Source organism: Nuphar pumila, unplaced genomic scaffold, assembly GCF_984573655.1.
Source record: "Nuphar pumila unplaced genomic scaffold, dmNupPumi1.hap1.1 HAP1_SCAFFOLD_297, whole genome shotgun sequence".
Lineage (NCBI taxonomy): Eukaryota > Viridiplantae > Streptophyta > Magnoliopsida > Nymphaeales > Nymphaeaceae > Nuphar > Nuphar pumila.
This window is the reverse complement of record NW_028323265.1, coordinates 16,112-29,324: the sequence shown is the minus strand read 5'-3', so window position 1 is coordinate 29,324 and position 13,213 is coordinate 16,112. Positions and strand designations below refer to the sequence as shown.

General features: G+C 50.5%; 2 protein-coding genes across 2 annotated transcripts; both read right to left on the bottom strand.

Moving 5' to 3' along the window:
* Positions 1-3,374: 3,374 nt before the first annotated feature.
* LOC149810561 (NADH-cytochrome b5 reductase-like protein) lies at positions 3,375-6,906 on the bottom strand. The gene is made up of 5 exons (XM_089994206.1): positions 6,781-6,906; positions 6,298-6,572; positions 5,674-5,828; positions 4,666-4,946; positions 3,375-3,500 (listed from the first exon to the last, which is right to left on the bottom strand). The coding sequence occupies exons 1-5, from the start codon at positions 6,904-6,906 to the stop codon at positions 3,375-3,377; spliced, it is 963 nt and encodes a 320-aa protein (XP_089850332.1).
* A 1,590-nt stretch (positions 6,907-8,496) lies between these two features.
* LOC149810560 (leucine carboxyl methyltransferase 1 homolog) lies at positions 8,497-11,010 on the bottom strand. The gene is made up of 4 exons (XM_089994205.1): positions 10,863-11,010; positions 10,021-10,184; positions 9,348-9,566; positions 8,497-8,676 (listed from the first exon to the last, which is right to left on the bottom strand). Exons 1-4 carry the CDS (start codon positions 11,008-11,010, stop codon positions 8,497-8,499), a joined length of 711 nt encoding a protein of 236 aa, XP_089850331.1.
* Positions 11,011-13,213: the final 2,203 nt, after the last annotated feature.

The following is a 13,213-nucleotide window of genomic DNA, read 5'->3' as shown; positions in this document are numbered from 1 at the left end:
TCCGACTTGCCTGTCACGCTCGACGGAACAGCTGGCGTTTGGATGAACAGTGTCAGGTTGGACGTGTTCGAGATTTTGCTCCGTTGAAACGTTGAGCGCTGCTGCGTTTTGTGCATCCTGCACGCGCAAGTTTCAGGTCAGCTTTGTACAAGGAGTAAAGCAATTGGCATGACATCGGGAATAGAGAATTTTGCTTGTTGATGGGGCTAGTTAGCTGCTGTGCACATGGTCGCACAGAACACAGGTGAGTAGACGCTTCGTCACCCTGGGTTGGGCGGGCAGATCGAGACCGTCATGCATACTGCTTCGTACGCATTCGAGCCTTTGAACGCTTATTACACGCTCGTACATTCCGGGGCGATTTGAGTCTCACGGATAACACGGTTCGCCTTACTTGGAGTGAGGCTTGGGGACACACGGCAATCAATTGCCAGGCCATGCCAGGCAGAAAGGCCGGATACCTGACAAACCCATGCTTCGCATGCGTCATATCAAGGGTATAATCATACTAATATACGCTGATGCGTGAAGAATGCGAAGAATGTAGCCAAGACGCATCAGGGTGACCCTGGTGTTTTGTGGAGACGTCAGGCTTTGGGCTCCCATGCAAAACTCCTTTACCGTTGTGCCAGACAAGATGCATTCACTCATACAGATGCCTAATCAGGAGTGATTGGCACAAGGTATGGCCTTCTCTCTGTGAAAGAACGGGTCCACTGAGCAATGCCATCGCAATAGTGATACGTGCTGCCTTTAGACAACATCGTCCTGTCAAGCACCATCACGTCTCGAAGCAACCGTCAAAGACAGCGCAACCGAGAGCATATATCAACATATGATGACTTTTCGAGCGCATGGTTACGATAAGGTTCTGGCGAGTGCTGTGCACGAAACTCGACGGTGCTCTCCTCGTCAGCCGTCACCCACCGAGAAGTATGTGACATGGACATCAGCAACAACCGCAAAGAGAGCCAAACCTGCTCGATGGCCTGTCAGTAATGCCAGTGATGTGTCAAATAAAAAAAAAACGGGATTTCATGGAACAGTGTGGCAAGCTTGTTGGGCACACGGTGCTTGTAGACGACTGTGCACTCCATTGTGGGTTTTCTGAGCAAGCAATGAATCAGAGAGTTTAGACAGGACAACGACTTGAAGCGACGCATGCAATACAGAATGGAAACCAGATAAACGTTTTCTTGCAAAAATCTCCAAGCATGTCTTGGTAACAAAGCATGACCAAGGTCGAAATACCTGGTGGCTCGTGGGGTTGAATCAAGTGAAAGCGGAACCGTTTCAGGGGTTGGGGGCTGGGTCCAAATGCAAGGGCACAGCTAACTGCGCAAATTGGTACATTTGATGTCGATTGACGAGCGCACAAATAAGCTTGTGGGTTCCAAGAACTTTTCCACAGCTTTTGGACTGAGTCAGCAACAACAGGCGGGCAAGCAAAGTGCTGGGCTGTCTAATGCGATCGAGACATCCATGTTACAAACAAATCTAGTCTGCATGGTGACTTGTAGGAAATTTGTAGTCATGCGCTTGGTCGAGGGGCTAAATTTAGGGGTCGCTGCCGGACAGATCCGTTGCTGAAACACACCGACATCCACCACAGCGCAGCGCTTGCGACAACAAGACTGTTGAGGTACGCAAATTCTTTTTTGAAGAACCCGTGCGCGAGAACCGACCATTGTCTGATGACATTCGAGGCGCTCTCGTCAAGTTCCGCAAAGTGCACCGCAGCCTTTGCACAGTCATAGTATGACTGTCCATCCTACTGCAATCCATGCGGCCACCTTATTTTGCCACTGTGTGCCCCTCTGACCCTGTGCCATATTAATGCCTATTGACATCGCAAGTAGTTCACGAATATTTCGTCTTAGAGATCATGCCTTTGCCTTGGAACGTTGTCAAGAGCACGCAGGGAGATAACGTCGGTAGCGTAACGAACCAACCGCACGCGGTGCCGCATGTACTCACGAGTGCGTGTGGAATGCCAGGTGAATGTTCGTGCTTCCAGCATCTTATCTTATGATTACATTGAACTGGACTGTCAGGTCCCACAGGAGGCGTCAAAGCCGTGCAGCCTGAAGCTCGAGCTCTGCCAAGTGCTCGCTATGCTCTACGCTGATGAAATCACGCGCACAAGCCAGCGCAGCCCATGCATTGCCAGGATGCATTTGATTGTGTGGTGTCACGACAGCATACCAAAAAGCAGGCACTAAGTACTACTCTGTGCAAACCAAGGCCCCGGGTCCTCCTGCGCATGACCCATTACCCGACCACCAGGTACAATGTACAAGGTCAAAACTCTGCCACAGCCCCCTTGTTTAAATGCAAGGGACCTTCTGGGTTGCTGCCATTTGTTGGGCGACGCTTTGTGCCCATGACCCAGAAACGTACAGTAGCCAGTAACTACAGTCTGCACGCGGCAGACAAGGAGCGTCGCTCGTCAGCTATTTGGAAGTCTTTTTCTGGTGTGCCCAGGATACCGATGGTCAGAGAAGTTGCAAATTTCATCTTACATTACGCTTTCCAACATTTGGCGGCGGTCAAATTGTCGTTGTCATTGTCATAGGAAGCCACTTGCACGTAGCCCAATGCACCAGGCACAGGCCGTTACCGAACTGGCTATAGCAGTGCTGCAAATCCCCAACAGCCCGTTGACACGCTTACGGACTGTGAATGGTATATGGGCCACACCTCAGACCGAGGCATGACTTCTGGGCACAGCTCCGGCGCATACCAGATGTGATGCAGCGAAGGCTTTTTACTTTACGGCCTGCCAAGACACCCGATGAGCAACCGTTGGGTTATGGTAAACGTATGCAAGGTGACTGTTGATGGAATCACAAACAGGTTACTGCTGGAACGTCAACCGTGGAGGCCAATGTTTAGCGTGTAGCACCATCGCGTAAGCAGGTCTCTCTTTGTGTAAGGTGTTTGATGAAGTCGTGTCTCTGTCAGAGAACTGCCCAACCATGACACCACGCACCATCTCTTGAGACAACAACCATGTGGATTGTATCACTGAAGAGCAAGCGGATAACGAAAAGGTGTTGCATACATTCGAGAGGGAGGTTTGCACAGCAATACAGACAACAGCGATTGTCACATTGGTGCGACTCAAAATTGCTTGTACCTTGCAGCCTGCATAATGTCACTAACATTACTCATGCTGACTAAAAGCAATAGGGAATCATTACATGTAACAGTTCAGGAAATTAAAATGACCCATGTTGTACGCACAACTGCCAATGGGTGGAACTGTCTGCACAATGCACCATACACCGAGGGAACTCACAGATCAATTCAAACCACATCATTCCATCTGGCGCCAGCACACGTGCAAGTTCTCACATCGAAGTGCAGATAAACTAGAACTTGAAGACATTGTCTGTGCTGTATCCCATGCCAGCAAGAATGCCTGTCAGCTCGCCTTGAGATTTGTCAGGTGCCTTGTCACCTGAAATAGCCTTCATCATCGGTGGCGGGCCACACACCTGCAATGTACATGCATAATCACACAAGCATCGGAACAAATTTAACAGGAAGTCTGTAAGAACCTGCGTGTTAGCCAAGGTCTGAACTGCTCAAACCATCAACTGAACCAGGAAAAGTTCATTGTCATCCACGTTGCTACACTACAAAAAATGACAAAAAATACACTCCAAGAATCCCTGTAAAGATTAGAGTGCCAATTCCAGTGCAAGGTTGCATTCCCATTCCCTGTTTAACAGGCAGTGATACTGTTTGCCAAGTGAGCTGTGGCTGAGCCAGTCAACCTTCACAACATCGGGGAGCTCCTGTCCTACCAACCTAGCTCAGCATACAGCGCTACTGAGCTGTCATTCTCCTCAAACCATTATCCCTCATGCAAGACTTTCATTTTCTATGTTAATTGCACTAGACGCTCAATAGCTTGCTAATGTAACATCACACATCCTAGCAAATCAATGGTGCTCGGTGTCTCGTCTGACCCTCTGATTTTTCGGGTCCACATGCCCGAAAATACATGAGTTATCGGGATGCGAATGGGTTTCACATCCATTGAGGTAGGCAACGCCTTGCTGGCACTATGATGATATCATCGCAGACATCGCTCTCCATAGTCAGCAACTATGAAACATGTCGCTTGTGTTCGAGAATGTATCATGAAGGCACCCTTTGAAAAGGTTGAAACTGGTCGCAGCAGCCAGTACAAGCATCTTGTGAAAGCTCACCCTCATGATTACATACACCGCTACTCAGCAGTACGGGATATGCTGTGCTGTGGCATGTTCATGTTCCACTCCGTGGGTGATGTTTGCTGTGCAGGTTGGCATTGACAAACATGGACCCTGCGTCACAGACTCGTCGACTAGGTGTCGCGAAAAGGACGAGGGAGGATGATGTGTTGCCCACAAGTATCAGCAGTCCCAATGTCAATGTCCCTGGCAGGCAAGCCATCAGGTGATGCCCCCAGTCACTGGGAATCAGCAACCAGAAAGAACCAAGAGAACTGCATTCAACCAATTCAGGGAGCAGCACCTTCATATTTCACAGTTTACAACAGGTTACGACAAGTTTCCTTGTTTGTCAGATTATCGGTTGCATCTTGTAGCATCATCAACATCATGCTCACAAGCAATGCCTGTTACCAATATGGCAAGTATTCAATGTGCGTACCATTACAAGAGAGTCGTCTGCTGGTGAAGGTAAGTGCTCCTTGACCATTTCCTTGGTGATGTAACCAACCCCGCCTTCCCAGTCTTGGGATGAAATGACTCGGTCAACGACATAAAAGACCTTGAAGCGTGTGGAATCCTTGGCCATGGCATCCAAGGTGTCCTTGAGGATAATGTCATTCTCGGTTTGGTTAGCGTAGATCATGCTGACCTGTGTATGATCGTCAGGGTTGCTGAGTATTTCCTGGGCAACTTGAAGCATAGGGGTGATGCCAGAGCCACCTGCACAAATGCAACGCTATCGTTAACTTGCAAGGGATGTACCTCACAAAATGAAGCAAGATTCGCAAGTAGTAATTGGAGATGGCAATGTTCATGTGGATGAGGTACTGCTGCACAAACACACATCATCATAACATAACATAGATGTTGGCAGGAAGTGGTCAACAAGCAATAAAGACACCTCATTCGAAGTGATACAGCTCGTCGAACGTCAGCGATCGGAACAAGCAAGCCTGTCAAGACACATCATCATCATCATCAGGACACAAGGTTGCATACAAGTATGCGCACCAGCTGACAGGCAACACCGGAAAGGACATGGCTCATGTCCTGCGTAGCTTGGGCATTATATTTCCCGTCCACAAATCCTAAGCACCCTCCAGCCTGACTAGTTACTTCACTCACGCCAGTATGCCACATAGCTCACCTCTTTATCGCTGCTACTAAAGGACTTGGCAACTGGTCTCTCTTTCAGTCTGAGAAAGCATATGAAAAAAAGAGCACAGTGTATCAATACAATATTCATGCAGGCAACATTGCTAGCTCTCCCAATGATGTTGTTCATGGCAAGCACCATGTAGCATTATTGCTCATTTCGTGATATCGCTGTGAGAGTAAGCAAATAACATCATCAAGCTGTAGACAAATTACTTGGTGTCCTGCTATGAAAAACAATCTTTGTCAGGCTCAACAACCTACTCAGAAGCTCAGAAAGGGAGGACAGTACCAGCAATCATCCCAATGACCTTTTTCATGTTTGGAGAGTAAGGCAGCTTTGATACAGGACCCTTAAACTCCAAACAGTCGCCAACCTTCAAAGATCCGATGTGCTTGGACATCATGCCTTGTGGGTAAACCTTAACAATGAGGTCGAAGTAGCCCCTGCATCATGGCTCCTCGGTAAAGATGCAAGGAACTGTGTGACTATGTCTGACGTTGCATGGTATAAAAGGACTGCAAACATGTCGCCAGACAGCATGGCCATCTGAAATTCTGTACCTCAGGAATCGCCAATCGGAGATGCAGGATAGACTTGCTAAGGCAGGCTATCATGCAGGCTGGCCTCCAAAATCAAATGCCCAACCAAAACCAAATCACCTTCCTTGGCCTCCCGCCTAATCAGGCCTGCCCATCTCATCTAAATCAAAATGGAGGCAGTGCACTTGGAAGTCCCGAAGTTGCCTTGCTTCATTGTAAATGCCTCTTATGTCGAAGTACGCACAGTATGACGAAATATATGTGGTGTGACCGAAGCAGACATATCTGAATGAAGCTTGAAAAGCATCAATCAAGAGGTTGTTGGCATTTTTTGAGGGTTGGGTGTTATTTCATCAAGAGATGGTCTGCGCACTTAGTATCAGGCCTGGACACAGGCGTGTAAGGACGGACCACAGGCTCATTGTTCTCCCCAATCGGAGCTCGTGTCATCAGACATGATGCCACAAACAGACCCACAGCCTGGTCGGCCTGAGGGAGCCCAAATCGAACAAAGGTGACTGTGTTCGCTGTGTTGTCGGTGAGCTGCTTCTTCTCCACCACCTTGAACTCCCTCCATTCATCAGGGCTAAGGGCACCTGGCGCTTGCGCCTCGCCTGATGCAGCTCGAAATTTGTGTAGTAAGTTACCCTGCAAGCACATGCCATCTCGTCATGCAGTTGCCACAGACAGGGTGCAAGGCCACACTTTCCCTGCACAACATTCCATGCTGATCTTGTACAAAGCCATGGCGGCCACGTGGACCGGTGCACAAACCAAACGTCAAGAGGCACTCCTACAGATGATTTCAACTAGGTATGTATTGAAAGCCGATCAGCTTTGAGACACCTGAGCATACACGCAATGTCGAGAGACGTTCAACGCGTCTTTCAGCCAAGCCGCCCATATGACATCGCTGGTGTACGCGAGACGTCCAGGCCGATGTCGAAGCAACGTTTCTGCAGAGCGCAGCAGCTGCACTCATTTTGTCGAGAGAGGCCTAGAGAGAGGCAAGGATGCGCTTGCAGTAAGATGACGAGACTGACAGGACTGTATCCAAGGCGTCGAGGTGACAGCAAGCAAGCATCGGCAAAACTTTTCGAAAGTCAGGAAGTGAGAACACGGGGATGAGCCAGAGGGTAGAATGCAATGCAGATGGGCTCTACCACGTCATGTGCCCTGAAAACCGTTAGCCCTGTAACAAACCTTACGCACGAACCCTCTCAAGATCTGTGGTCGTACCATTTTGAATCGTGTGGCTGTGCCTTCCAGGCCCCCGCGTTGCCAGACTGATCAATTGCGGACCGATGTGGCTTACAAACAATGCCATACTCGTGCGCCTACTTGTGTAGGCCTGTTATGGGGTGAGCTGCACTGTCCACAGCGTCTGACGAGTCGTGCGTCTGACGTAAACATCGACCGTGGGTAGTTTGCATCATGTTTACGCGGAGGTCGAACATGCGATCTCGTAAGTTGACGCTTACACAGGACAACCATTGGGGTTGGAGAAATCAATCTGCATTTGGTAGACCTGGAGGCCGGAATGCCCCTTGGTACAAGCCCTTCGCAGCCAGCACCGCTCGAGGTATGGCTTCGTACTTGTTGAAACCATACTCCGAAAGGATTCCTAGGCCATCCGTCACAGCAACAGCAATGCAATAATGACCCATAATCATCCGCCACTCTTCAAATTCATCGAACACCTCGAGTGTCTCGATGCGTGACCGGTCAACGGGGTCAATATGCTGTTGGTAAACAGTGTTCAAATCCTTTGCCGTCGCCCTGAGCCAGCCATGGTCCAAAAAGCGTGCCTCCTGCGCCTCAAGACTTGGCGTAGCAGTCAAACCCTTGAGCGGAGCGCCCCGCTGTGCTAAATTCTTGACCATTTGCTGCCCAAAACGACTCTCCGGGTGGATTTGCTCGTACACCTGCAAAGGCGCATCCTATTCAAATCTCCATGAAACCCATGGCTGCTTGAAAGCGCACAGGTTTGCAGGTTCCTACCTAGCTCCATCATGCGCAGAAACATGACATATGACACGCCAACAGCACAGACAAAACAGCATGCCAAATTGTTCATCGCAGGCGCCACCAGAGCTTCACCAGGCAGTTTGCTTTGTGGGTCTGTATCCCTGAACCTGCATGATTATCTGGCGCAGAAATGGTCGAACAACAATCTGGCGAACCTCTGATTGCCACGACCTTTACAGCCGGTTAAAGCGCCAACGATTACAACGCCAATGGAGAGCGTCCATCCAGCCGGGGGTGTTGTTCTTGCTCCAGCTCCAGCACACCATGCAAACGTCATTACTTGCTTGGGGCGTTCTTGAGCTGAGGTATCACAGAAGCGCTTTGACACAGGCCCACATTCTGCCACCCAATTTCCACGCCCCAACTTCAAACAGTGCTTCACCAGCTCCTGTCTTCTTACAGGTCCGGATGCCCGGAAATGCATAAATCTTCTGGACGAAAATAGGGTTCAGAACCCATTCTGCTGAAGCACCAAGTTCAAACCTTCAGTCGCCGGTCAGATGAACACAGCAACACCTCTGCGACACCTCGGCCGATAGTTCGTTCATGCATTGCAATTCTGTTCAAGGGGGCGCACAATGCATGTAGCGGTGGGGAACTGCTGGCCGAGCCAATCCACCAATGCCTGGCTCTCTGCGCCGTCCATGTAAACAAACACACACTCCGCCAGGATAAACGTGGGCTTGGATCTGTCCAGGCCTGATTTTGCAATAGCCGCGTCCACCTGCGAATCAGCCACCCCACTTTCACACGGCCAATGTGGATGACGATGAACCTGTTTGCGACAATCCACCGACACCGACATTGGCAACTGCAACGTATGCACCAGTGCGTCGCACACTACACATATTCACACCCTGAAGCGTCCACCACAGGAATGCATTCCTCGAGTGCTTCTCCATGGTCCAGATTATAGGATGACCGTTTAGGTCTGCGTATCTTCTGTGTTTCTGTGTATGGTAGAAGTGTCAGCGCTTACGACGCTGATGATTGGAGTCTTCCGGAGCGCTTTCAGCTTGTGCCAGCAGACCACGCTCTGCTGGTACATTGTTCAGATGCAATCTGACCTTGAACCTCCTAACTGTTGCATAATGGCATACAAGCAGGCGCTCATTCCAGAGTCAGCTACAAACTATATAGACAGCCTAGAGCCCCAGAATTTAGCAGTTTCTTCGACACTAACAGGTACTGAACTCACAGCGCAACACATCTAGCGCCTTAGCATTCGCTGCTTAGAGCCTTCGCTACATGGCAGCTTCCAAATGGAGTTCTGAAGAAGGTCAAATATATTTGACTTCCTGGACAGGCATTCTGGACAATGTGTTGACCAATGCTTAAACCAGATGTTTACAGTGTGTTTACCAATCCTACTCTATTGGTTCAACCAAACCATACCTGGTCAAGGCGGCGGAGGTCTGCTGGCAATAGGCAGAACTGACTGGAGATGATGGTTCCCTGATTCCCTACGATCTCAACTGGATTATCTTGCTCTACCATGTCCTTGACTGCCTTCTTCGTTGAGATAGTCATGCACTTGCGCTGCGTCACCTCCAAAAAATCGAGCTCCACGTACTTTGAATGGACCACTCCCTGCATGCCATCGAGCAGCGTCGTCTATTGGTAGCATATTTCAGGGAGAGTGGATTCCAAGAATATGGACAGATCTCTCTTCGTTTCCTAGAGAACACAGTGTCTCCCCTGTTATTAAAGACATGATTATGAGAGACAATGCAGTCTTGAACACACATATACGTAACACAATCAAAGCAGGGGCGCTTGGAACACACAATAGGCACAGCGACGGCCAAATGTGATGAGCAGAGGCGTGGCAGACATCTGAGTCCTTTATTAATATGGGTGCCAATCTCTGTGCTACTGCTTGTGTGGGGACGCCCTAGCAGTGCATGGCAAGGGTCGCTTTCGTGCCTTTTCAGTCATCACCAAATTGGACTCTTTGGAGGAATGATGAAATTTGGTGTCGATGCCCCAAGTATCCCAACAGTAGGATGATGACGGTGCTGTTGGATCCAAGAGACTGTGGCGCACTGCAAGGATGTGTGAGTCGCACCTCCTTCTTTAGCTGGAAGAAAGCTGTATCATAGCCTGCCCCAAGGGACAACACTTGGCATGGTTCTCCAGCAGCCTCGCACTTTGCCTTGAAGCTGTCCAGCAGCTCCCCCACACACTTCCTTCTGGCATAGTATCCGCGGTTGATGATAGGGGCCCGTCTTCCTGCAATGCCATGAAGGTGCACTTGGAAAGGAAGCAATGCCAATGTCATTCGATGGCCGTTCTAGTTGTCCAGGCAACGTGCATCGAAACATGTGGCTGATCAATATGAGGCATTCACACAGAACGGGACGCAGAAAGAAGTATTTCGAGAGTAAATAGACAAGGTGTGGGTCAGGATGACCAAAGTGAGTTGATCAGATTGACACACTTGCAGGGTTCCTTGTGAGGTTGACAAGATGTGCAGTGGAAGTCAGCATCCCTGAAAATGCCAATGACAACACATTGGCTGGGAGATGATTCCTGGCGAGATCACAACAATGGATAGAATGCTTAGCATGGCTCTTGAGTCGTGGGCTCTGGGATCCATGTCGAGTGTGTCGAAACCTGGTCCGAACGACAAGAGAAGCCAAAAGACTGACACATGCTAGACTGGCCATATGTTCATGATGTGCATTTATACTGGCAGCCTTACATGCGCAAACACGTTCAGTCGACTCGCTAATGAATACGGAATCACAGGTGTCGAAGATTTGTACTTGTTGAATTCCCGCACGCGCACCGCAACTAGAATACTACTTACCGGATTGACTTGTCAGAGAACAAATTTTACTGAATTGAAGAAATCGTGAATGCATTCAGCATGAAAACGCGCTGAAAACGTCTTGGTCCATCACACACCTGCTTTCTTCACGAAATAGCGCACAAAATCATCCTTGAAGTACCCAAGATCTGAACAGGATGCTTTGCTTAGCTGCGCGTCATCATTTGTTGCCTGCACAGCCTCCTCGCTCTCCTGGAATACTGGCATTCGAAGAGTTTGCGCCATCATGAGCGGGCATAGATATCGCACATGGACCAGAGTTTATTATGCCTACGATGCGAAGAAAGGCATTCCATTGCAAGCTGCAAAGCAGCCGGGGGTGTCCAACCGATGCGTCATCGAGTGTCATCGTGTCATGAGATAGGCTGGAGACCCTGCATGCAGGTTATCTGAGAACCAACAGATGCATCGATGCATCTCATCACCTTCAATTTTGTCGCCTTTTACCACATATGTCTGGATAGCTGCAGTCACTCATTGGGACAACACCGCATCGACCACGGCTGTCCCGTGCTCAGGTGTCCTGAACAGGCAATTCAGGTGTACAGTCCAACTAGCTGCCGTCGAAGTGCTGGGATGAAACAAGGTGGAACACAGAAAACTGTCAAAAAAACTACCCGTGTGGCGTGCCAATGCCGACTCCGATCAGTGAAATATCCTTGCCGTCCAAACTGCGTGAGGGGACTTTGAGGCCTCGTTCTCCACCAGCGGACGAAGCGCGCTGACCTTGCTTCAAGACTCCCTGTGGCGGGAACTCGCCATTCACAACCCGGCCACTCACAATTTTCACAACCGGCTCGCGCGTCCGTCGACCAGATGCAGGCGCACGCGTCGACATGGTGTGTTGTTGTATGAGAGAGACACGAGGGGGGGCATGTGAAAGATTCGAGGACGACGGCGGATCCCTCCCAAGCACGCCAGGTTCTGGGCCGCCGTTGTTAGATGTGTTGCGCCTGCGTTCGCGTGCATCCTCGTCTTTCAGCTTCTTGATGTGCAGGCGGAGCAAGAACTCGCGCTCTTGATTGGTGACTACCCGGTCGTTGAACGTTTGCAAGGTGTCCAGCATTATGATAACCTGAACAGCCACAAAAACTGAGAAGAGAGTGTCAAGTGATGTGCGTGCCGATTCTCAACCGAATTAATGCTACACCCTGCGTACGACTGTGTTCAGGCGTGGACCTGGTTGCCTAGTGGTAACTTGGGGATATCCGGGTGGTTCCTACATGTAACTACCCTTTGCAACTCTGCCCCAAGTAAAGTACTTTGTATATCTGTTCTATCCTTGGTATGCATCGCCATCCAAGGTGCGTGTGGCCGAAGCTCGATTGAGTCTGGCTTGATTGCAGATGGGTTCAGTTCACAGGAGCAGGGACATCAAACTCAACTTCTGCAGTAGAAGATCCGCACCTGATCCCGGAACTTTGGCATCCGCGAAACGATGTTGTCACGGAGGTCAAGCTCAGAGATGCGCGGGCAGGAGCTGAGAATGCACTGCAAATCCTGCAGCTCAGTGATGGAGTTGCCAGACAGGTCCAGTGTGCGGAGGCATAGCATGCCGGCCAGCGCGTCGGTGTTCCGCACGTTGCAATGCGCAGCTTTTAGCGTTCCTAAAGACCCCGAAAGTGCGCGCATCGACGCGGGCTCGAACAACAACGACACACTCGCTGACAGGTGCTGCCGACTGATGTGCAGCTCCTCCAGTCGTGTCAGACATGTCAACCCGGCCACCTCGGAGATGGCGTTACCGTCCACGTAGAGCTTCTGTAGAGACGCGATGCCGCCGAGCGCAGAGATCGCGGTGAGTCGATTGTCCTGCAAGTACAGCATCGTCAGGTGCTTCAGTTGCTGGAGCGCTGACACCTCCGAGAGCTGGTTGCTATAGAGGTAGAGGACCGACGCATTGGGGCAGCTTGCGCTGATCGAGGCCGTGAGCTGGCCGCGGAGGCTCCGATTGTTGAGGTGGACGTGAGTCAGCTTCGAGAGGAAGGAGGTGGCGTTTTCGCCCGATCGCAGCTTGTGTCCGCTCAGTTCCGCCGCTCTGATGATCATGGCGGGGGGGACATCCGCGATTGCGCGTGAGTCGGCATCTGCAGCTTCTAATTCAGATGGACCCGGCGGTTTGTGTTCGTGGGAGTCGTGCTCTCGGGTGTGCGCATCGGCGGATGGCCACTCAAACCCGTGAGGGTCCACGGTGCTGCCTTCGTCTGCCACGCTGCTTTGTGGTGCCTGTCTGGTCATGGCTGTAGATGTACAGGCGCAGGTGCTGATGCCTCGATCGCTCTTAGAGCAGGTGCCGCATGTTTCCTTGGTGCGCAGGCCGTGGGTCGAGCCTGCAAGGTGCTTGTTCGTGTGACGCGATGGAGTTTGCGATCCGAGCATGCCGGCACTGCCTTCCTGAGGCCTGTTTGCTGACCTTATTGTCTACGCA

What these genes read in the sequence shown, in the direction of transcription:
- LOC149810560 (XM_089994205.1), bottom strand. Translation starts at nt 11,010, where the DNA reads ATGGCGCAAACTCTTCGAATGCCAGTATTCCAGGAGAGCGAGGAGGCT. An exon ending in CTATTTCGTGAAGAAAGCAG is followed by an intron (nt 10,185 to 10,862) that starts GTGTGTGATGGA and finishes ATGGCATTGCAG; the next exon opens with GAAGACGGGCCCCTATCATC. An exon ending in TCTTCCAGCTAAAGAAGGAG is followed by an intron (nt 9,567 to 10,020) that starts GTGCGACTCACA and finishes TGCTACCAATAG; the next exon opens with ACGACGCTGCTCGATGGCAT.
- LOC149810561 (XM_089994206.1), bottom strand. Translation starts at nt 6,906, where the DNA reads ATGAGTGCAGCTGCTGCGCTCTGCAGAAACGTTGCTTCGACATCGGCC. An exon ending in GTGTCCAGGCCTGATACTAA is followed by an intron (nt 5,829 to 6,297) that starts GTGCGCAGACCA and finishes GCCATGATGCAG; the next exon opens with GGGCTACTTCGACCTCATTG. An exon ending in CAGACGACTCTCTTGTAATG is followed by an intron (nt 3,501 to 4,665) that starts GTACGCACATTG and finishes TGTACATTGCAG; the next exon opens with GTGTGTGGCCCGCCACCGAT.